This window comes from Nyctereutes procyonoides, unplaced genomic scaffold, assembly GCF_905146905.1.
Source record: "Nyctereutes procyonoides isolate TBG_1078 unplaced genomic scaffold, NYPRO_anot_genome, whole genome shotgun sequence".
NCBI lineage: Eukaryota > Metazoa > Chordata > Mammalia > Carnivora > Canidae > Nyctereutes > Nyctereutes procyonoides.
Genome location: NW_026575123.1, coordinates 333460 through 357983, shown reverse-complemented (window position 1 = coordinate 357983; position 24524 = coordinate 333460). Strand labels below are relative to the sequence as shown.

Sequence of the window (24524 nt, the reverse complement as noted above, 5' to 3'; positions counted from 1 at the left end):
TAAAATGGAGTAAGAGACAACTGAGACCAATTTTTATCCTTTTACTGAGGAGGAAAAAAATATTTAATATTTTTGTTGTATAAGGAATAGCGCCTAAGGCAGGTACTTATACTCCTGACCTCAGTCCCACACACTCCCGTTTTAATAAAGCTATAGGACAGAGCAGAGTTGGAACTGAAAAGAAAGGCAGGGTAGAAGACACAACAGATAAACCAAAGGGAGCAGGGGGATGCAGAAAGAATGACAGCCACACATGTGCCACACACATTCTAGCCCCTGCAGCGAATCAGAATGATGCCAACCGAATCTGCACCAGCTGGTGACCCTGCCATGGACACAGGAGGAACAATGGATACTAACAGAGTGACAACAAAGAAGACTGGGCCATGGCCACAGTTGGGCGATCCAGAGGGAAGAGGGGGAGTACCGGATTTTACTCCTTGTGTCACATGAGCTAAAAGAACCCTACCTCCCATTGTGGAGGCACACCTACGTCCCACCCATTTCCTTACCTTACCATACAGTCTACCCCTCTGGGAAAACTGAGACCCTGGCTAGATACTCTACTCCAGGATAAGGCTGAGCAGTCTTAGTTCTCGAGACTGCCTCTTTTATAAAGATTGGTTTAGGGTAGGTGAGAAGTGTAATGATTTTAAAAAATAAGGTAGAACCAGAGAAAATGTCACAGTTGCCGCCATGTAGCACCAGCAACCAATTCTTGCACTTTTCTTCCCTGTCTCAGTAATCCCCTCTACAGAAGATTTATGTAATTGGAACAGCTCTTTCTTCCCTGTAAAGTCTGCTGATACCAGGTTACAACCTGGACAGTGGAGAGTGTCTGCCTTAGGCTCATTTGTGCAAGAGGGCCACCTTAGGTCTCCTTGAGGACATTTATCTTGGCGCAGATCTTGAGGGCGGGGCCCAACTTGATGTTCATGGCACTCATAAGATGTTCCTCTTTAAGTAATAAAAGGGCCTGTCCATCAATCTCCTGGGAACGAAACTCCTCTGCAATCTCTTGGCAGCCTATAAGGAAATGGTGGGGATACATATGAGAAACATTGCATGGTAGCACCAGAGGATAGGAGGGGGAAACTCAAGATGAAAACATGGAGACCCAGCAGTGGTTCCTCCCAAGGTTCTCATCCTACAGTCAGGAACATAAAAGTCTGAGGTGGTGAGCTTGGAAAGTCAAATGAAACCAGAGAGAAACTGGCTATTTAAAAAAGCCGAGAGGGGGACGCCTGGGTGGCTCAGCAGCTGAGCATCTGCCTTCGGCTCAGGGCATGATCCAGGGTCTGGGGATCTAGTCCCATATCCGGGTCCCCACAGGGAGGCTGCTTCTCCCTTTGCCTCCTGGGTCTCTGCCCCTCTCTCTCTCTCTCTGTCTCTCATGAATAAATTTTTAGAAGAAATAAAAGCCAAGAGGAAGAAAAAGTTGACCACAGAAATAACTTCATTCAAAAAGCCTGAAGAGGGAGGAAAGGGAAGGAGCAAGATCTGTACCTCTTCTTAGTTACGCTAGAAAAAAAAAGTTCAGAGCCCTTATGACATTTTTGTTTAAGGGCCCAGAGTTCAGGGGCTCCTGGGTGGCTCCGTGGTTGAGCATCTACCTTTGGCTCAGGTTGTAATTCTAGGATCCTGGGATTGAGTCCCACATCGGGCTCCCCGCAGGAAGCCTGCTTCTCCCTCAGCCTCTCTCTGTGTCGCTCATGAATAAATAAATAAAATCTTTTAAAAAAACAAAAAAGGGCCCAGACTCCAGACAAATGGCAATAAAAGGTAGGGTGATTTTCTTTTCTGGAGAAAACCATCCTCTGTTAAGAACAGCTTATAAACAATACTACCTGGAAGAATGTGGGGTAACAATGCTCCTAACTTTCTAATCCCTTTCGTGGAAAAAGTCTTATCCATGACAGGTATCACAATCACATATAAATAAAATATACGTTATCCAAAAATTATTGGTAAGAAATATAATAGTAAAAATCGAACACTGCAAGATTGCTGACATAGTAGAGGACAGCCCAGAAAGAAATTAAGAAACCAGGCTGTGGGCAAGTACCTTAAGTAAATATCAAGAATAGAGCCTTCATCATACCATACTTAAAGTGCCTACTGCTTAAAAGTTCTGTTCCCTGTCACAAAGGCCCATGGCCCATATGGGATGACCTAAAGAAAAGTAAACATCTATGTGATCTGGGTCCTACCAGATAGGCCCTCAATACCTTGTAGAGAAGCAATAAACTCATACACCTCTTCTACACTCCAACGGCTGGGATTGCTGGACAGGAACACAGGGTTGATGCCATGTAATTCTGGTGTCGGTGGCGCTGTATTGGGGTTCCCCAGGTCACGTTCTCCATGCCCAGTTCTCACAGATAAAGGCCCAGGAGATGTTGGAGAGAGTGCTTCATCGTAACTGGAATTATCTGAACCCCGGCTAGAGTCCTCTTGACCCTATGGAGAACATTACAAAGCAGTGAGTTGTGAATAAGTGTCATGAGGCTTCCCCCGCCCCTTCTGAGCTAACTGGGTTTGGGTTAATACTGAGGAAAAACTAGTATTGCAAGTGAAAAAACTATACTTTGTTTGCAAACGCCCAGAGTCATCAGTCCACTTCTCAAGTAACTTTCAAGTAAACTCACTTTCCTGATTCTTCCCTTCTTCCAACAATCAATCTAGATTTTCTGAAATATAATGTAATGCAATGATTCATGGATACATGAGCGAGTAATCAGGTGAAAGAAGACAAGGAGTCAGGATCTCTTGGAATTGGGGAGTGATACCATCAGTACATGACTCAGAGTTCTGGTCTCAGACTCTTTCACCTGGGCAAAGGAATTGCCCGGTAGGGAAAGAAAAAGGAAAGGAGACCATTTTAAAGGTAGCTAGCTCTGCGACTGAAGCTCACCCGGTGGCGCTTGCCCTGGATCTTGGCACGGGCGATGTCGGAGGAGCTGCGGCGAGGCCCACGCCGACGAACACGAGCATAGTTGGCTTCTTGGAAATCTTTCATTTTTTTCCTCTTTACCCGGAACTGGTGACTACAGCTCACATTATACCTATATGTAGGGCATATATGGGATGTCAGAGGTGCTCTAGAAGCTACCTTGCTACCCTCCATGGGAACTAGTGTTCTAGGAACTGACTTGGGGGAGAACATGAAAGCAAAGAAGAAGACCTTACACATCAGCTGTGAGGTGGTCCTAGAGAAGGGGCACACTATTAGATGGAGGAACTGGTGCTGAAGGTGAGGAAGGGGTGCCCATGGTACCTCTTAGCGCAGGACATGGAGCAGAATCTCTTGGAGCCTCGAAACTGCTCAGCAGGAGCATACTTTCCGCAGTACTCACACTTCAGGAGGTTCGCCTTCTTATCGAGCTCTGGAAAACAAGGCATCCCTGGAGAATTGTCACTGGTTCTGCTGCTGCTCAGGCCATCATTAGGCCCACAGCTGACTAATTACTCTCAGGGTTTGCCCCCCAAAGACCTAAACAATCTAATTCAGAATCCCTAAAACATAAAGTTCAAAATTCAAAAACACAAAGACACGTGCCTCAAGAACATCATGGTCTTCCTGACTTAAGCCAGACTAGTTTCCATTCTCAATGACTAACTTTATCCCAATTTATACTCTCAGACTGCAGACAAGACTGCATTTTCAAATAGAAGAGAGAAACTAATTACTAATTAGAAGATATAGGATCCCTCTTCCAATAAGAGTTTACAAAAGCAGTGGGAGAAATGTAAACAAGAGTCCTTAATAAAGGGGCATATGGGTGGCTAAGTGGTTAAACATCTGCCTTTGGCTCAGGTTATGATCCCCAGGGTCCCGGAATCGAGTCCTACATCGGGCTTCCTGCACGGAGCCTGCTTCTCCATGTGCCTACATCTCTGCCTCTCTCTCTGTGTCTCTCATGAATAAATAAAATCTTAAAAAAAAAATTCTTAATAAAGATTATAAATTCTAGAATAAGGAGAACTGAAAATATAAGAAATATCCTATTTTAGATCATCTTTTGAAAAATATATCCTTACAGTAAATAATTCAAGAGGTTAGCTTTATAAAACTACCCTGATCCTATGGGAACTCCTTTTGTGTGATTCTACACATTCTGATATTTAATAGAGTTCCTATATGTAGATGGACTCTGTATAACTCCCACTTTAAACAATTACTATTTTACACTTAGCCCTCAAACACCTCTCCCGGAGCCTCCTTCCCCAGATGGGTCTCTAAATAAATACTTACCAGCAGATGGGCTGTTCCCTCCCAAGGGGCCCCCCGACTGATTCTCATTCAGCCCTGTCGGGAGGCCAGTCTGTAATGGCTTCTCAGACTCTTTCAGTAACTGAGAACAACCCACCTGTGCCAGAAAAAGTTTACAGTTAAGTTAACCTAATTCCTTTCTGCTTCTCTATAGCTTTCCCCGGCAATTCTTACTGTCATATCTTTACCTGGTTCTCTGAGTTAATGACCAAGTCTGGTTTAGAGAAGAAACATTTTTCAACATGGCAATCAAGAGGCCCTCACTAGCTGTTTTCAGATAAGCCACTGGAAAAAACAGTGTCCTGCCTTGGCTCCCTATCTTGTCTTTTTCCTTCCAAAGTTGCAGATACCTGTGTTCTAGTCCTGGTTCTGCAACTTCTGGGCTTTAGTAAAGTCCCTTAGTTTCTCTACCACAAATTTCTTCACTCTAATACAGCCTAATTTGGGTAACTAAACATTACAGCTTCTTCTCCTCTTCTCAACATTTTCATTTGGTGGTCTACACATATTCTTTCCTTTCCCCCTTCCCTTCCTTCTTTACAATTAACCATACAAACAGTAGCACTGAACTCTTCTCCAATAATTAAATAGTTCTGAGACTTGATTTTAGTGGACTTGGAAAGACAATAATCAGACCAAGTCCCCACTTGAAAGTCCCACCTTATGGCCCTGCCCTCACCGGGAAAGGCTCTGCTCCTTCCTGGATAACGAAGCCTTCAATGATGTGGGTGAGAATCTGAGGCTTCACGATGGCCTGTGGGGGTTTTGAGTCACCCATTTGTCTGGACACCATGGCTAGTGTAGGAGGCGGTGCGGATGGGGCAGGAGCCAAGGCTACTAGTTCACTGCTTGGAGTATTAGCATTCACACCAGTCACTGGTTCAGCTTTCTCTGGAACAGATTAAGGAACAGATAGGGGATGATGCAATGGACTCATTATTAGCCCAGCCAGTTTGATCTTCCACAATAATACACGTTCACCTTTGATCATTAACACTGGAGTCCTGGTTTTTGGATCCAACCATTCATCTACCAAGTTTAGGCTCATATTCTACAGAACGAGACTTAGCTTTGAGCTCTCTCAGAACAGGTCTCTAATCTCTGCACTCCAATAGCACTGCAGAAGTCAGTTCCTCACCTCCAAGACTGTTCTTCTCCTCCATGCCCTTTGGGCTCTCGGCTACTGGAGACACCTTGGCAGGAAGCATTGAACCCAATGTGGAAACATCGTCTCTCTCCTCTTCAGACTCTGCCTTGCGTTTGACAGGCAACGTCTGCGGTTTGCTCTATAAAGTTTAGAATAGAAGAGAAACCAAGATTTATGAGTGAAGGATAATAAGGAACCTCCATTACTCCCATTCTGTCAGTGAAAATTTTCTTAGTTCCACATTCTCCAATTTGTCTACTTCCCAGGGCACACTAAAATTCCCAAGTCATTGCCAAGAAGCATTATCTCCTACATCAGTACAAAAGAAAATGTCACATTTAGTCCTGACCTAGACCTTGTGACCCTGGGTTCGTTATGGCCCAACCAAGACTTGCTGTTTTTCCAAAGACTGATTTGGATGATTAAGAACATCTTGATCTAATTTAGTACAGATCCAAAAACCCAGAATGATTTCAGTAGCAAATAGGAGTATAAAGTACAGATTATATACATTAATGTCTCTCTCTCTTACAAAAGAAACAAGTACCAGTATCTTAACCTTCCATCAATGTCTTACAAAAGTACATACCAGTATCTTTTAAGTTGTATAGTTTATAACAAATAGTTGTCACAGATGAAGCAATGCAATGATTGAGAGCAGCTGATGTAATACCATATTCTCACACACAGGCACTCACACATAGTAACTTTGTATCTGTTGCAGACAATGTTTGTGGTACCCTCCCCTCTTGATTCATAAGTCCCGGGGTGGTTGTATTTGGAGATGGGGCTTCTAAGAAAGTAATTAAGGTAACATGATAAATATCAGTACATCAACCTTCTCAACTCTTCATTACCCCCTAAGTTAAGCTCTATGTCCACTGAGACCCAGGTCCACTCAAAGGGCCCTCAAAGCCATCTAACATCACTCACCGGCAGGTGCACAGACTGCATGTAGAAGGCAGCAGGTACCTGGGCTACAACAGGGGAGGATGTTGTAGCCCCCTTTACCACATGTGCGGTCCCCTGCACCGGAGCCAGGCTCATCCCAGAGGCTAGCGTTGGGGGGCACTCCTGCAGCGCACCAGGAGCCTGGGACGAAGGCGGTGAGGAGGCCAAATGGGCCTGCCCGGGCTGTACCGTATTGGGCATCCCCCGGGACGTAGGTACGGCAGCCGCCAGCTGCGCCAAGCCCAAAGCCTGTGCCTGGGCTGTCCCTGGCTGCCGGGTGCCCACGACTTGCACAGGGATATGGGGTGGTGGCTGCTGGGTGGCTGACATCTTAGCAGCCCCTAACTGAGGTGGCTTGATAGGTGCTACAGGTGGCTTAGACTGGATGGGGAGGGGTGGCTTAGGGGTTGGGTCAGGTGGGAGGGACAAGGGCGAAGACTGCAGCATGGGTTGCACAACCAGGGTCTGGGCTTGCTGCTGAGACTGGGAAGGTGGGACCTGCTGAGTAGGTGGGACCTGCGGTGGCTGAGGGGCAGTGAGGGCTGTGGCCGGTGGTGGCGGTGGTGGTGGTGGTGGTGGTGGTGGTGGCGGCGGTGGTGGCTGCTGCTGCTGTTGCTGCTGCTGCTGGGCCAACTGGAGGTGTGTGGCTGTGTGGAGGAGCTGGGACTGCCGGTGCTGGAACTGCTGCTGGTGGTGGATGGCAATCTGCTGCTGGATTACCACCTGCTTCTGCTGGAGGTGGATCTGCTGCTGTTGCTGAATCAAGGAATGGGGCTGGATCTGCGTGTAGGTGGCTAGAGGAATAACCCCGGCACAGAACAGACAAGAGCAGAAAATAATCAGCCTTTAAATTAAAATTGAAATTAAAATCACCTTTCCAAGATGTTCCTTTTTTTTTTTAAGATTTTCTTTTCTTATTCATGAGACACACAGAGAGAGGAAGGCAGAGACAAAAGCAGAGGGAGAAGTAGGCTCCATGCAGGGAGCCCAACATGGAACTCGAACCCAGGTCTCCAAGATCATGCCCTGGGCTGAAGGTGGCGCTAAACCACTGAGCCACCCGGGCCCCTCTTTTCAAAGTGTTCTTAGCTTTGGTATCACATAGTGAATGAAGATCTAGCCTGGAAGGGCCTAGAGATCACTTCATTTGTACTTTTTCTTCTGAGCCAGACATTACCAACTCTCTCTCTCCACAGTTCAAGACCGTAAGGGAAGAAACTCCCTTGCCCAATCATTTCCCAGTCCTCAATCATTTCTGGCAGCCATCTAACTTTTATTTCCTTTGTTATACTAAATCCTGTTAGTCTGACCCAGCAGAGAATGGCTGGCCCATCTTCTGTATGATTAGACTAAGTTCAAGGGCTCAGTCCCTGCTTTATTTATTTTCACGTCCCTAGAACCCAGCCCAGTGCCCAGCACAAGAAAAAGACTTAATGGTCACCCAGAGAGTAAATGCCCACAGAGGTAAAGATTCCAACATCTTCCTGTGAAAGGCTCGATTTTTCAGAAACATCAGCTTAGGTCACTACCTATGAGAAGTCTTAAGAGTTAGCTGCTATTTAGGCTCAGACTTGACCCAATTTTCTCCACTGTAGGTGGAACCTACAATCTCCCCCACCCCCTATGCCCTCAGATTGTCCAGAGAGCACATGTGAGATGAAAGCACTTTGGAAATAGAAGTGCTATGGTATGTAAACACAGGTAGTAGTAATACAGCCTGATGATTAACTCTTAATTTTTTAATATTTTTAAAGATTTTTATTTTTTTGTTTGAGAGAGGCAGAGACAGTGAGAGAACACGAGCCAGGAGAGGCAGAAGCAAGCTCCCCACCGAGCAGGGAGCCCAAAGCAGGGCTCAATCCCAGAACCCTGGGATCATGACCTAAGCCGGAGGCAGACGCTTTACCAACTGAGCCACCCAGGCACCCGAACTCTTAATTTTTTATAAGTAAATCATCCAAATAGAGCAACAACTAAAGTGCTAGTAACAAGGCAGGCAAAAATAAACATTACCAAATAAGGTGCACCCACCTAACTATACGGAACCACAGTCCAAAAGCAACTATAAACCATTTGGGGTTATTATTTATTCTTTTTTTATACTTTTTAAAAAGATTTTATTTATTCAAGAGAGACACAGGCAGAGGGAGAATCAGGTTCCCTGCGGGGAGCCTGACATGGGACTCAGTCCCAGGACCCCGGGATCCCAACCTAAGCCAAAGAGATGCTCACCTACTGAGCCACCCAGGCATCCCTTTTTTTATCCTTATCATTGATACAGATGAGCACGAGTTGACTATATTAAACCGTGGCTCTATTTGCTAGTCCTAAGTGCTCCAAGGCACTTAAAACAACTCCACTCTACCCTGATCCAAACCATCATCATCAAGATGATGAGTGAGGGGAAAAGCCATCTCCTCTCAAGCTAAATCATGAGCTCCGTGAGGACAGCAATCTTTTTTTCAAAGATGCATCCCTAACACCTCCTGCAACACAGTAGGCAATTCAGTAAGAACTGGGTAAATGAATGGGTAGGATGAGAAAACTGACAAACTCAGGGCCTAAGAAGATGGGGACAAAGTAGTTTGTAAACTGACTGCTGCCTGGTGGAAATACAGATGTATCTGTTACCGGTCCTCCTCTCTCCCTGGACTAATATGATCAAGGCTGATAGGATTTTCCCTCCTTCCACTACTCCAGGACTAAGAAAAGCAAGAGCAATGGCAAAGAGATGTACTCTGAAGATTTCAAACAAGTTCTAAGAGAATAAGGATACTCTGAGAGGTGACAGCTTACCTGAGCTAATAAGGGTCTGGCTGGGAGCAGGGGTAGCTGTCCGTGTCAGGTTCATGCCCACGTTCTGCTGACCAGCCCCATCTGCTTCTGCCTTCTTGGCTGCTGCACTCTCTGCTTCTGTCTGGCTTCCCTGACTCACAGTCACTGCTTGGGCTGCAGGTAAGGGCTGCACCACTCCTGTGCCCTTCCTGGGACAGCTCCCACCCCCACCCATTCCTGAGGAAGGCAACTGGCCCAAGCCCCCAGGGGCCTGGCCACCTCCACCGGGACCCAGGGACCCTGGGATGCTACTCCCACTGCCTCCACCAGCTTGACTGAGGTTGAGGGACTGGCCTGAGGCCCCAGAGGAAGCCTGAGCCACAGCAAGGGCCTGGCTGGAGGCCTGGGAGAGGCTGGAGACAGGGGAGGCTCCAGGAGGAATGGCCTTCGGAGCAGAGCCTTGCATTTGGGGTCCTTGGGCCGAGGCCTGTTGGTTTCTCACTGCCAAATTCTGCACCTGCAAGATAAAAGAAAAAGATACATTGAGAAAAGGGGAACAGGAGGCACTGAGGTCAGAGCTTTCTGTGACTAGTTCAGAAGCAGTGAAGACAGTTACAGATATTCCCCAGCCTCTCCACAGGGTATCCCCCCCAACCTCTACAATCATATACATTAAAGTCCTTCCAGTCACCCAGGGAGAGACTCTTGAATCCTATTTGATTTTCAGTCTCCTTTATTCACTATCAAATCTATCTGCAAGTTTGCTCATTTATTCCTTCGAGATGGCTCAGATTTTCCTTCTTCTCCCTCTGTTCCTTCAACATCGGCCAAATACCTACTATGCTTCAGGCACTACACTGGATACTGGAAATGCAGGAACGAAAGTCACGGTCTCTGCTCTTAATGGGTACTTTCTACCAGAAAAAACAGATGAGAAAAATCACTAATAACCGTATTCTACTATGCAGAGACATGCACCAAATGCTATGGGAGCACAGAGAAGGAAGATGGACTCAGACCAGGGAGATGAGGGAAGACTTCCCAAAACAGTCTTTTGTTTGATCTGTGACTCCATGGGTGAGAGCAAAGGTGGAAGTGTGAAGAAAAAGTAATATCTGAAAGACCATAGAGCCAAGAAAGAACAGAGCATTTCTGGAAATGATAAATATTTCATTATGTTTGAGGTGAGTTAGAGGGAATGGAAAGAAATGAAGCTAGGAAGACAGATTGAAGCTGGGGGTGTAGAAAGGTACCAGACCAGGAAGGGCTTGGTGTATTAAAATGAGGAGAGTCTGAACTTTAGTTCGGAAACAGAAGTTTATCTATCTCCCCCGTTGTTAATATTTCCAGCACCTAGCACAGTGCCTGACATAGTAAGTACTCCAAAATATGAAGAAAGGACTGATGAGCACTTAACTGATGACAGGAAGCCACTGAAGAATATTAATCAGAATAAACATAATCAACTCTACAGCTGAAACCATTCTTGTAAACATTGCTGATGGAGGCACAACCACTTTGGAAAATAGTTTGGCATCCCGTCCTAAAGTTGAACATTCACACACTCTGAAATCCAGGAATCCTACAAGAGAAACTCTTGCTGTATACAACAGGAGGCATGTGTAAGAATGCCACAGCAGCTCTATTCATAGTTAACAAAAGTCTAGAAGCAACCTAAATGGCCACTGTCAGAAGAGAAGAAGGAACTACAGTATATTCACACAGTTGAATACTATATAGAAATCAAAACTAATAAAATACAGTAAGATGCAACAATATGGATGGATTTTGACAATAAGCTATTAAGAAAGTATTCTCCCCAAATTATATACAGCACAAAAACCTTACAAATTTAAATACAAATACAAATACATACATATACATATATATACGTGTGTATATATACATATGTGTGTATGTATGTATATACATATATGTGTGTGTGTATATGCGTGTGTGTGTATAAAATATGGTATCTGGAATTTACTTCTAAATAGTCCACAGGTGGAGGAAAGTGGCCTGGTTAAAATGGCCATGTGTTGATAAATGTTGCAGCTGGTTGGTAGGTACAAAGGGAGTCATATTTTTTTCTATTTTTGCATTAAATTTGAAATTTTCCATAATATAAAATACGGTTTAAAAATATATGTAAACACAATAAAACTGTAGAAAAAGGAACACAGGGAAGGAAGAACCTAGGAATCAGAATGGTTATTACCATGGGTAGCGGCAGGCAATGGGTAGAACTGAGGTTTGCTTATTACATCATTAAAATATAGTAAGTAAATAAAAGTGGCCCATAAATGGACCACTGTGGAGAGGATGTCACGAACCAAGGATTATGATTTATCAAATTCGGCATACCAGCAGTAAGTACCATTTAAAATGTTAGTAACAACATGTATTTTCTTTTAAAAAACTTATTTTGATAGTAATATGGAAGATGTTTAGAGGTAGACAAGGAGGAAGTCAAAGACACCATTTAGAAAACCAGTACAGTAATTCAGGTAAAAAATTAAAAGAACCTGAGTTCAGACAAGCAGTAAAGAAGAGGTGACAGCTTTTGAGAGAGATTTACAAGAATTATCAGGATTGGGTGCCGGGGCACTTAATGTGATCCGGCAATTACATAATAGGGTTTTTCTAATCAGCTTTCCATAATAGCGATTTAAAACTTTCCTCATGGGGCAGCCCAGGTGGCTCAGTGGTTTAGCGCCGCCTTCAGCCCAGGGCGCGATCCTGGAGACCTGGGATCGAGTCCCATGTCAGGCTTCCTGTGTGGAGCCTGTTTCTCCTGCCCGTGTCTCTGCCTCTCTGTCTCTCTCATGAGTAAATAAATAAAATCTTTAAAAAAAAATAAAAATAAAAAATAAAATAAAAATAAATAAAATAAAATAAAACTTTCCTCATCTCCCGATATACCTCAGAACCACTTGCTCTTCCCCATCACCCCTGCAGAGACAATAAAACCACTACACGAGCACATTTCAGCAGTTCCATCACTAAATCTACACATTCCCCTCATAACACCCACCACTTCCTTTTCCCTGCTCTCCCTTCTTTCCTCCCTCCTGATCAAATCCTTCCCCACTCAAGGCCCCACTCCTCTTCCTTCTCAAGGAGCTTCCTTCTCATTTCCTTCCTGTCTCTTCAACTTCTTTGCTAATGGTGCCCTCCCATCACACCTGAACCCCACCTCCCCAACCCCAGCTTCATCCTCCTTTCCTGCTATCACTAAACTGGTAGTGATTATTTAGATTCACTGCATCTAGTCTCACCATCCAGCCATTCCTCAAGTCATACTACTTTGGTTTCAACAACCCTGAACTCCACTGATACGGTTCTCCATCCGTAACAGAGTAAACTCTACCTTTCTTGTCATCCCTACTGTATTAGACAAAAGACTCCCTGCCACTTCCAACATTTTGCTCCCTTCTCTTTATGACACCACACAATCCAGATTGTCCTGTGTCCCTGTCACTCTTTCATACTCCCCTCTGCCAGTCCATCAGCCTCTACTCGACCTTGAACTATTCCATTTTCTAAGGAACAGATCTAACCCTCAGGGCTCCATCTTCTTTTCTCTTGTCAATCCATACCTTTCCCTCAGCAATACCAAATGTTCTCTTGATTTCAATTATCATCTCTGTGTCCACTACTCTTAATGTTATCCCCCACGCAGACCTTCCCTCTAAGCTCAAGTACCAGATATATAAAACTGCTAACCACATGACCTGGTGTATATCCAAAACTAAACTTCACCCTAAATCCGCTTCTCCAACATTCATCTCAAAAGTAGCACTAAGCAGCCACCTCACTGTTGTATCCGGCACCTCCCTCAAAATCAGTTTTCCTTTTTCAAAGATCTTCTAAGTTTTTCTCAAATCTAGATTTTCCCTGCTTTCACCACTCCCCATCCACATCTTCCTGGGATACTCAATTTAAATGTCACCTCCGGGCAGCCTGGGTGGCTCAGTGGTTTAGTGCCTGCCTTCGGGCCCAGGGCTTGATCCTGGAGACCCGGGATTGAGTCCCACATTGGGTTCCCTGCATGGAGCCTGCTTCTCTCTCTCTCTCTGCCTCTCTCTCGCGCTGTTTCTCATGAATGAATAAATAAAATCTTTAAAAAAAAATGATAAATGTCACCTCCTCAGGGCAGCCTTGACTTTCCCGGAGTCCCAAGGCTGAATTAGGTCTCCTTCTGTGTTTTCAAGGCACTCTGTACTTTCTAATGAAGCAATTATTAAACCATCCAGGTGATTCGTTTCCTTAGTGTCTGGTGTTTCAATGGTTTGTAATGCCTACCAGTCCAGTGTTCACACACTTACACCTATAATTCATTTAATCAACACACCTCAAGGTAGGTATTTAACAATAGCTATTTTATATATGAAGATACTGGCAAAAAAGATGTTAGGCCATCTGCCTCAGTCACAGAGTAAATCATGGACTTGGAATCTGACCCTAATAAAAGATCCATATTTTCGGGACGCCTAGGTGGCTCAGCGGTTGAGCATCTGCCTTTGGCTCAGGGCATAATCCTGGAGTCCCGGGATCGAGTCCCACATCAGGCTGTCTGCGAGGAGCCTGCTTCTTCCCCTGCCTGTGTCTCTGCCTTCTCTGTGTCTGAATAAATAAATAAAATCCAAAAAGATCCATATTTTCAACCACTACCTTGGCCCCTAAACATATTGGCACTGAGGTATTTGATGAATAAAGAGACAGATAAATGAAAGAACTGAATACAAAACCAGTCTCAACCTCATCCTCTCTTCCCACTGCTGTTACCGTAGTCTAAAACAAAGGTCTTATCCTAGTAACTAAATGACCCCCAAGAGTCTCTTATTAGGTTAACTTCTTTTTCTTCTCCAGGCATATGTTCCTAGGTGATTCTTTCCAAAGTGTTTTCCTTATCCTATTAATGTGCTATTCAATAGTCAGCCATGACCCCTGCTACCTTTGCTTGGCTTTCAGACTTCTCCCTGACAATGACCTTTTCTACCATCAAGCGTGCTGTCTCCACTTTATCCACTCATCCCTAACTCAGTCACATGAGTCATGCCTTTACACATACTGTTCTCTCTCCAGTTTTCTTCCTACTGCAAATCGAATCCAACCAATCCTTCAAGAATCTGCTCAAATACCCCAAAAGTCACTGAGCAGGAATGCAGCCAACTCTTCTCTAAACTCAAGTGTCACCCCAAATTAGTACCATTTCCTTTGTACTTCTTTGTGCTCTAAGATATTTGAAGATTTGACTTGTCTTCCTTTTCAATCTTCCAAATTTTCTAGGATAACCTGAGCACATCAGGGGAAAAAGCTCAACCTCAATATTTACTTGCCAACTGCTAAACTAAGAGAGTGGAAAAAGTTACTATGAAACCTCAATTTGTATTCCATCCATAAGAAGCGAAAACTTCAGTCTTGAAACAAACATATTTGGGGAATGAGGCATGAAAAGCAATGGTGAGGAAGACTTTCCTGGGCACCCCGGGAGTAGAAACAGACTGCTGAAAGTCTATAGCCACAGTAACTGCTGAAAGTCTATAGCCACAGTAACTCATAAAGAGAGGGAATCAAATATTCTTTCAGCAAGTCAGCCAGGTTGGCTTCACATTTACCTAACTACAGAAGTCCCTCGATCGTCCCTTATCTTTTGGAGTGCATTGCCAAGAAAGAGAATAAGACCTCCTGAATAAAGCTGAGCCGTGGAGGGCTAAAAGAATGTAAGGAAATCTGCCCTGCATGGAGAATACAGCTTCCCAGACCTGCAGGGCTGTTCTCAGTCACAACCACTTCCGTTCCTAACTCAAATAACTCAACAGTTACAAGGGATTCAAGTTCTACAGAAATTAAGAAAAGGGAAGAAAAAATAAGAATCCTGAGAAGTAGTCACGGAGTAGCAGGGTGGGCCCTGGTCTGTGGTGGTTCCCTTCATCCTCCCCAGTGCCCATCCACAGGTCAAGTGGTTGCCACTGACCTGGTCTGCATCTGTATGAACTCCCGGAGACTGAGCAGATGGCACCTCCTGCTGGACTGCAGCCACTGCCCCGTTAGGCATCAGGATGAGTTGGGAGGCTAGAGGCACATTCCGGCCCAGGGTCCGGTTTACCTGCAATAGGTTTCCCAGCTGTGGCTGGCAAGGAGAGGAGGAAGAGGAAGAGCAAAGGAAAGAGAACAAGAGGAGAAGAAGAAAGACAGGAGAAATGGAAGGGAAGGACCACAAGACAAAATAAACAGAAGATACGAAACTGCTAAGCCCTGCCCCTTTCCACACCAACCCAGGAGACCCTTATTCTCCATATGCGATGGAATCATCCAGAAGGAAACCTAAAATGTATATAAAACTACAGATTGACACCAAAGAGTCAAACATCAAAGAAGTTGAGACAATGAGGATTTTAGAACAAGTACTCATGTACAGTAAGTAGATAGGCTAAGAGATAACATTCAGAATTTGTGTACTCGAGCCACAGGTTTAAAGATTAGACTATATGTGACACTACTTCAGTCAAATGTTAAGGCGAACATCTTCTCTCTTAGGATCTCAATGTAATCTGCAGGACCTGTGAATACTAAGTATCACTTCTAGAGGTAAGTAAGGCCTAGGAAGTAGATCAGCCTATCTTAACGTAATCTGGGCAACCGTGGTTAAACCAAACAGCTTTCACGCAAGTCTTTGCCAGGGGCATAACAATTACGCCCCTGGAACGATGGTGGTTGTGTTTGTGGCTTACCCGTAGATACATCTGGGCCTGGGACTGGTTGAGAGGTGGGGAGGTGGTGTTTCCCAGTAGCACAGATTGGGTCAAAGTGGTAGCACTGGGAGAGCTCACACTCTGGGATCGGCTGATGAGCTGGGCGGCCGACGTGGTGGCCAGATTGATCTGTGTGGTACAGAAAGCAACCAGAACTAAGGATTTAGGAGAGGTAAAAATAAATGCACATCACTGACAAATTCAGAGGGGACACAGTCAAGAACAGAATATCTCATTTTCTTTCTTTCTTTCTTTCTTTTCTTTTTTTTTTTTTTTAGAAGAGTATCTCATTTTCAGAGTCAAAGGGAAACGAATAATACTTTTCCTGTCCATAACTGTCATCCTGGCTACTGCAGGGTCGTACCAAAGTAAAGAAACTAGTCCCTAACCACTAGCATTAACATCTGAGAGGGAAAAGGAACAAAACAGAACAGACTTCACTCCTCTTTAAAGGGTCCAGAGACCAGTCCCTTTCCCTTGTTACTTCCTCTTCTTCCCCAGGATTTCCTTCCTCCTTTCTTAAACCTCCTCACTAAGACTCCTATATAGATTCAGGTCAGTTGTTTCCCTTCTACTAACACTCTAACATAAGAGCAATAATTGCCATTGATGGCTCAATACACAAAGTTGTTTCCACCCTGAGACAGAGACCCAGGGAGGGAAGCCTCTCAGTGGGGAGATGCAGTTAGTCCTCACCGAGGCCTGGCTGGTGGTAGTCTGCTGCTGTGCAGTGCTGGTGTTTGGAGAGCTGGCCTGGCGACTGGCAGCAATCGTGGCCTATAAAAGGGGTAAGGAAACAGGAGCAGAGCAGAGACAACGAAGGAAAAGACTCAATCTTATCACAGGCACAAAATGCAATAGAGATTTCAGATAAGAACCCAGAGACACTACACTGGAGCATGGAAAAGTATAATCACTATCCCCAGAAACCCTTATATTACCACGTATACCAACCTAATAACTCCCACATGACCCTCCTGGGGCAATTGGGTAACCTGTCCTCCTCCTCCTCCTCCCACTTTCTTTTAGGTAAAAGAACCTTTGATCGGGTCTTATCATGAGTCACTCCTAAGTCTAACCTAGGGCTGTCCAGAACAAATACAACGTGAACCACACAAATAACCTTCTAGTATGCACATTTTTAAAAAAAGTGAAAAGAGGGTAGCCCGGGTGGCTCCGGAGGTTTAGCGCCGCCTTCAGCCCAGGGCGTGATCCTGGAGACCCCGGATCGAGTCCCACATCGGGCTCCCTGCATGGAGCCTGCTTCTCCCTCTGCCTGCGTCTCTGCCTCTCTCTCTCTCTCTCTCTGTCTCTCATGAATAAATAAATAAAATCTTAAAAAAATAACAAAAATAAAAAATAAAAAAGTGAAAAGAAACTGGATATAAACTTTATTTTATTTAAGCTAATAAGTCTAACATGTAACCAATAACAACAAACTACTGAGATATTTTACATTTCTTTATACTAAGTCTCTGAAATCCAAAATTTGATTGTACATCTCCATTTGGACTGGCCATGTTTTAAGTGCTCAGTAGCTACAATGTGGCTAGTGACCACCACATTGGACAATGCAGTTCTAGAACATAGCCATTCTACCTTCCAGTTCCTACTGCAACTCTCAAAACTAAGATCCTTTCTTCCTCCTACCGGAGGACAGGAGGCAGAAGACCATTTCTAGCCTGATTTAGTGGAGGAGGCAGTACCCCCTGACCCACCTCTAGTGCCTATCCCCTTCCCTCTTGGGCCAGCTGGCTGCTGACCTCTCACCTGCTGGACCGCAGCCAGGCTATGCAGTTGGGCATTGCTGAGCTGCTGCTGGAGCATGAACTGGTGGAAATACTGAGCTGCATTGGGCTGACGCTGCAGTGCCTGTAGAGCCTAAGAGGAAAAAGAGAGGATCAACCCACTTAGAATGAATCACTCCTAATTCCTATTCTATGCAAATGCCTATGATCTGGTGAAAGGGACAACTGGGAAGGAGAGAAACAAAGGAAGATGGGGAGTGTGGCTAAATCAACAACATGTGATTTGTCCATTTTTATATTAGAACTTGTAAGTTCACATAGTCTTCAAAAAGTGGAGAAACAATTCTGTTACGCTCTATTCTTGTATATAAAGAAAAGTAAAGCAATCTAACTCACATGAACTCTTAATTCCCAAAATGGAATGTGGAGACACATGATATAGCAAGGAAAGAAACTAAGACTAAACAACTTGAAAATAAATTGGATGTCGATTAATATAAAGAGAAAAAGGGGCACCATGCTGGCTCAGTCAGTAAAGCATGCGACTCTTGGTCTGGGCTTGTGAGTTCAAGCCCAAGACTGGGCATAGAGCTTTACTTTAAAAAAAAATAAAGGGATCCCTGGGTGGCGCAGCAGTTTGGCGCCTGCCTTTGGCCCAGGGCGCGATCCTGGAGACCCGGGATCGAATCCCACATTGGGCTCCCGGTGCATGGAGCCTGCTTCTCCCTCTGCCTTTGTCTCTGCCTCTCTCTGTGACTATCATAAATAAATAAAAAAATTTTTTAAAATTAAAAAGTAAATAAATAAAAATAGGGTGTCTAAGTGGCTCAGTCAGTTAAGCATCAAACTCTTGATCTCAGCTCAGGTCTTTGATCTCAGGGTTTGAGTTCAAGGCCCACACTGGGCTCCATGTTGGGCTATAAGCTGAGCACAGAGCCTACTTAAAAATGAATGAATGGAAGAGAAGACAAGAGACCATATTCTAGGGACACAGTTAAGGTGACAGAGCCCCAAAAGGTTGAAAATGATGAAAAAGAGTAAACAGTGGCTTGTGAAAGATCCTATCATCAGGTAAATTTCCAAATTAACTGGCATTTTCAAATATTTACAGCAGGTATTTATAAAGATGATATTGGTGATGCAGTTTTAGGGTTACCTCTGGGATATTACTGTATTCTTATTCTTTAATAATTAGAACTATCCTTCAGATGTGCAGAATGATTTTAGCAACCAAGAAATTTTGAGTAAAATGCCCCATTCCCAACATTTTTTAAAGCGTGGAATTACTATTTTCTAAAAATAAAACTCCAATGAGTTTCAGACTTCCATTACTCAGGGTGATTTACAAGGAAAGCCAAAGATTAAAAACCTGACAATCCATGAAGAGAAATGCTTAGTTAGACTCTAGCTACATTGGGCAGCCCCGGTGGCTCAGAGGTCTAGCGCCACCTTCAGCCTGGGGTGTGACCCTGGAGACCCGGGATGGGGTCCCACATCAGGCTCCCTGCATGGAATGGAGCCTGCTTCTCCCTCTGCCTGTGTCTCTGCCTCTCTCCGTGTGTGTCTCTCAGGAATAAATAAAATCTTTGGGAAAAAAAAAAGAATCTAGCTACATGAACTGAAACCCTGATTTAAAGACTGACTCTCATTCTCTGTTTGCTTGCTCGAACTGTTGTAAACTCCTAAGATTCTCAGAGCTGGAAGGAACATTAGTTGTCACCTAATCCAAATCCCCCAGTTTGCTGGAAAGGAACTAAGAGGCATTATCTTCCAACACCCGTGCCCACCCAAAGTCAATACCCACAGAGCACAGCCCCTCAGGACTGAGGCTCACCTGCACCGCTTGCCGTTCATACAGTGACATCTGAGCTATCTGGGGCCGAGAGCTGCCCCCAGAGCTGGAGCTCCCATTGGTGGAGTTGGAGTTCTGCTCACTCTCAGTCTCCATGATGGTGGTCCAGGGTCCCCAAAGCTGGTGCTCTGACTCAAGACCTAGATGGAAGTAGCAAAGGATTAAAATTCACACCTGTACTCAAGCTATTATTTCACGTTATTATTCAAGTTATCTAAAACTCTTCCTCTTCGTTCCATCAGCCATGATTCCTTGGGCTTCTTCAACTATCAAATCTGCAATACACACTTACAACCATATGTTTCCCATACCATCTTCTGAAGCTATGCAATGTCTCAAAAGAAACCTTTACATATTTCCTCATGACTATCTATTAAATATCAAATGGCCAGAATTTCAGATTCATAATACTAAGGCTACCTTACATTCCCATAGCATTTTTTAACGGTTTAAAATATTCCCACTTAAAAGTTGCTATTTTCTCAGTTTCATCTGCACCTGTGACCTCATTACCAGCATCACTTTAACAATGGTCACCATTTACCAAGAAGCCACCAGGTGCCTCCTCTTACTGGACTAGGCTCTTCATCTCCATTACCCTACAGTGCTTTAAGGTGAATACAATTATCCCCATCTTATAATTGTAGAAATGAGGTTTTCTGAGGGTAAAGAAGTTATCCTAGTATCGAGTCTTTATATATTAACACAGGCTACTTCCTCAAACCAAAAAATAAATAAATAAAAATCTATGATAAAGGCAGTATCATTTGGTTTGAGTATCACCGTCCTCATTTTATGGAGGAGCGGTTTATGATGCAGATATGTTAAATGCATCATAGAAAGTCATAAAACTAGAGGTAGAGGGCCACCTGGTTGGCTCAGTGAAAAAGCGTTGGACTCTTGATCTTCGGGTCGTGAGTTCGAGCCCCACATTGGGTGTAGAGATTACTTAAATAAATAAAATTTTAAAACAAAACAAAAACAAAAATCAGGAGGTAAAACAGTCTACAGTCCAAATAGGTGCCTGGTTCCAGCTCAGGCTACTAATAAAAACACCCTGGGCATGTCACTTTCCCTGCTGGCACCTCATTTCCCCATTTGCAGAAAAGCCTTCACAACTGAAGGTAATGTACCATTTTAACGAATGACTGCCAGGTATTAAACGGATTAAATACACAGCAATGAAAATCTTCAAGAAAGTAAAACTCAACGTTTTAGTTCATTTTAGCAGTCAGAATTTACCCTCTGGGGTCTACACTAAAATCTGCAAAAAGTCATGAAGACGTTGCTAAGAACTAAGCAGAGAGAGGAGATGAGGGAGAAGAAATATGCTCCAAAACCCACTAAATGACAATAAAATCTTTTTGTTCATTCTTTTTTTTTTTTTTTTCCTCTCTTTTGTTAGGCCTAGACACTATATTCTCTAGTTTGGAGGCATGGGGCCACTAGAAATATTAGGTCAGCAAAGCAATAGTTGGTTTAGGAATGTAAACATCAAACCAGAATTTCTGCTAAGGCTTGTCAACAGTTTTATTAAAATGGATTTATCGTGATTACATCCAAGACAAAGTAAGTAAAATCAAGCCACTTGGCATTGGAAACAGAGGTGGGGAGATTTCTTACTATTCCCTTCCTGGTATTACCTGACTGCATCATTACCCCCCAAGTACTCAATCAACTCAACCCATCTCTTCGGTTTTATTCAGGTATAGCAAATGTCAGTGCAAACATGGATATAACCCAAGAAGTACACAGGAGAAATCCCATCAGCTTCAACTCTAGTCATTATCTTCTCCCACATCTTTTGCCACAATATGAAAGCACTAAACAGATACAGACCCATGAATCCTCATTATCAGCATGTGAAGAAAAAAAGTGGGTAAGGATTAGAGGCAGCATGGCACAGTTGTATAGATCAATGGACTTAGTTCACTGGACTCGAGAGACATGAGGCCCCTTTACTAGCTAGAGGAGACATTAATTCCTGCCTTCACAGGTGAAAATGCTAATTAACCATATGACCCCTCATGTCCCCTAAAATGGAAATCTTAGTAACTTTTTTTTTTTTTTTCAGACCGTGAAATGAAGATAGAGATGTAAAGGGGCTGGCTTACGTAATAAAATCAGGAGAAAGTGACCTCAAAACCAGAATCCCTGGTTCCCAGGCACATGATCTATTCACTCGCACTCAATGTTGGGACGGCAAAATTAAATACAGAAAACGAAAACAATAAAAAGTTTGGGAGGCACAGTGCGTTTCCATTTTCAAAATTACGCCACAAGAGAAAGTGCAAGACGCCGATCCGCGGAGGTCCCCACAATAGCTAAAGTATAGTCATCTTCAAAGGTAGTACTGGAGTGTGTACGGGTTGGGCTGGGCTGGGCTGGGCTGGGTAAGGAGCACAGATCTCCGGAAGGGAGCTCCTAGAAAAGACAGCGAAGTGTACCTGGTACTGGGTCCACACAGCCAAGAGCTGGAGGGAACAAATCTCCCTAAACACAGAACTCTGTCCTGTAGAAAGTATGGGACATAGAAGGGAGCCGGGGGAAGACCGTGCCCAGGGAATGTAAGTGATCCGGAGAACGGGACCAGTAAGCGCCAACAAGGCTCGCGCGGTACACGCAACCTTGAGGAGAATGGGGTTCCAGAGAGGCATCAAAGGCACCGGGGGAAGGGGGCAGACACAGCGGTGCCTGGAGCGAAGCGACCCAAGCGCGCACGGAAAGGTGCTTACCGAGGGCAGGGACACAAGCAGGAGACACACAGACAGGAGCCACGGAATTGGAGACTGAGGCACCAAGCGGACCAGAAAAAAAGCAGGGGGACTACCGACCAGACAGCATGCTTGGATGGCAGGACCAAAGTCGGAGAAGGAAAAATGAATGAGAAAACGAGCAGTCAGAAGCAACTGGGCTGACGGACAGACGGCATTCAGCGCGGCGAAACGAACAGCAAGAGACTGGGACAGACGGACGGAGCCGAGGACCGCAGAGCGGAGCGCCAGAGGTAGGCAGGGAAGGCGCTGGGGGAGGTACCTGGGGCGTTGCACAGACGCCGGCGGCTGCAGGCACATCCCCGCGCAGCCAAGCCCCCAGAGGTCCTGCCCCTCCCCGGCCCGCGGCCGCACGGTTACCTTCGCGCCCGGCTCCGCACCCGAGGGCTCCCGGGGGGCGTCCACCTCATGTGCCGGGGTCCCCAGTCGCCGGGCTGGGCGGGGGGCTCGCTCGGCCTCCGCGGCGGGCTCCCCTCGCCTCCTCCCCTTCCTGGAGGGGCGGGGGCGCCGAGGGCGGGGTGGGAGGGGCCCGGCGCGGCCGCCGCTCCCCGCCCCTCCCGCCGCTCCGGGTGCCGGCCCGGCCGCGGCTCTGCCAGGCCTCCGGGGCTCGCTCGGGGCCTGTCACTTCCTGCCGGGCCGAGAGGGTGGGGGCTGCAGGCCGGGGGCTGCGGGCCGGGCTGGAGGAGGGGGCTGGCGGGGAGGTGCTTCCGGGGCAGCCGGACCCCTCCCCGCCCCTCCCCTCCGCTCCCCTCCCCTCCCCTCCCTCCCCTCGGCGCGCTCCCCCGCCCCCCTCCCGCGCGTCCCTCGCTTCCTGCCGGCGCCCGTTGCCATGACGACGCCGCTCCCGGGCCTCCGCGCTGTAGGGCCTCGGGGTTGGTGGGGTTTTTGTTTGTTTCCCCCCCTCGTCTCCCGCTCGCTCGCTCTTTCTCCTCTTTTTTTTTTTTTTCCCCCCTCCTTCTTTCTCTCCGAGTTCTGCTCGCCGGTTGGAGGGACGAAACTGAGAAAGTGCTGGCCTCTAGTGGGGAAGGCGCGCTCATCGAGGCGAAGGGAGGGAAGTGACGTGAAAAGGGGGGAGAGAAAAAGGAGGTATTTTCCAGGAGCTCCTGGGAATAAGGTAGAGAAAGAAAGGATCAAAGGGACGGTCGCGCCAAGAGGGAGAAGGCGAAGCAGCGACCCTAGAGGAGCGACAGGCTGGGAAGCGGCCACGGCCGAGGCCGGGAGAGCGCGGGCAGGGACGGCTGAGGAGCGGGAGGGGGAAGGCCGCTGGTCCCGACCCCTCGCCTCGGAGAAGGCGGGAAGGCAGGCTGCGCCGGGGCTGCCCCGCGGGGCGCCGACGCGCGCCTCCGAGCTGCAGCCCGGTCAGGCGTGCCGTGGGTTACGCGCTCGCGTGCCCTCCGGGGGTCGCGTGTGCGTGTGCGTGTGCGTCCCCGTCCCCGTCCCCGTCCCCGGGCGTGCGGAGGAGGACGACGACGAGGCCGTAGAACAATGGGGCCGTATCTGGGGATGCTGCACGGATGCGGCGGCGGGGCGGCGGCCTTCCTCGTTTTAGTTCCGATAGCGGCTTGCCAGCGTGGAGTCCTAGGGTGGGAACCAGCCGAGCACCCATGGGTGCCGCCCCCTGTGTCGGGAGCAGCGCTGCCCGGCGCACACGAAGCTGACCGCCCTCGTTTCCCCGCGCGCGGCTGGGGACTTACTGACGCTGCTGCTTTCCCTGCCGTCTCCTCGGCCAGTCACTTTTTTTTTTTTTACCTCCTTTTTTTCCCCTTCAGCTCTGTTCTCGTCCGTTACTTTCTCTGTCCACTCCCCCCCCACACACACACTCACACGATGCTCTCCTTTAAAAGCCAACGCGTGATTTGTTTTCAGAGGAAAAACCTCCAAGTGTCCTCTTTGTTCGTAAATGCGATCCGCTTCGATTTGCACGGAGAGAGAGGTGTGTTCGGACTCCCGGCCCTTAGTTGGTGGTATAGCCCCACTTATGTCCGAGAGAAATCCAGAAATCCCTGCCAGGCTTCTAGGAACCAGCCAGACGGGTCTGTGAGGGAGGGAACCCGGAGGGCAGCCAAAGGCCTGCAAAAGCAGAGAGGCAGGAGGTGTGGGGAGGTGAAGGGCTATGTTGCCAGGATGGTTGACAGGCTTTGGCAGAGGATGAATTGAAAAGATTCTGGCAGAGAGCTGGTGGTAAAAAACTAGGTAAAGCATTAGTCATTTAATTCAAACTTGGGTTTTTGGATCCCTGGGTGGCG

The 24524-nt window shown here is 46.2% G+C and overlaps 1 protein-coding gene across 9 annotated transcripts; it reads right to left on the bottom strand.

The window, feature by feature from the left end:
* Positions 1 to 30: 30 nt before the first annotated feature.
* PHC1 (polyhomeotic homolog 1) lies at positions 31 to 24178 on the bottom strand. Of its 9 annotated transcripts, none has more exons than XM_055336757.1 (15): positions 24103 to 24178; positions 19487 to 19644; positions 17675 to 17785; positions 16601 to 16681; positions 15884 to 16033; positions 15127 to 15282; positions 9168 to 9663; positions 6354 to 7165; positions 5412 to 5559; positions 4953 to 5164; positions 4256 to 4370; positions 3278 to 3404; positions 2915 to 3065; positions 2229 to 2460; positions 31 to 1026 (listed from the first exon to the last, which is right to left on the bottom strand). In XM_055336757.1, the coding sequence occupies exons 2-15, from the start codon at positions 19598 to 19600 to the stop codon at positions 872 to 874; spliced, it is 3060 nt and encodes a 1019-aa protein (XP_055192732.1). In that variant the 5' UTR covers positions 19601 to 19644; positions 24103 to 24178; the 3' UTR covers positions 31 to 871. The 9 variants fall into 9 exon arrangements, with proteins under 9 accessions (XP_055192732.1, XP_055192730.1, XP_055192731.1 ...); XM_055336755.1 differs by lacking the exon at positions 24103 to 24178 and adding an exon at positions 22639 to 22774; XM_055336756.1 differs by lacking the exon at positions 24103 to 24178 and adding an exon at positions 21952 to 22506.
* Between the last annotated feature and the right edge of the window lie 346 nt (positions 24179 to 24524).

Bases quoted from the DNA above. Each gene is read 5' to 3' on its own strand.
- PHC1 (XM_055336751.1), bottom strand. The intron at 16,034-16,600 runs GTGAGGACTAAC...TGTACCACACAG, and splicing joins CTACCACCAGCCAGGCCTCG to ATCAATCTGGCCACCACGTC. The intron at 5,560-6,353 runs GTGAGTGATGTT...TAAACTTTATAG, and splicing joins TGCAGTCTGTGCACCTGCCG to AGCAAACCGCAGACGTTGCC.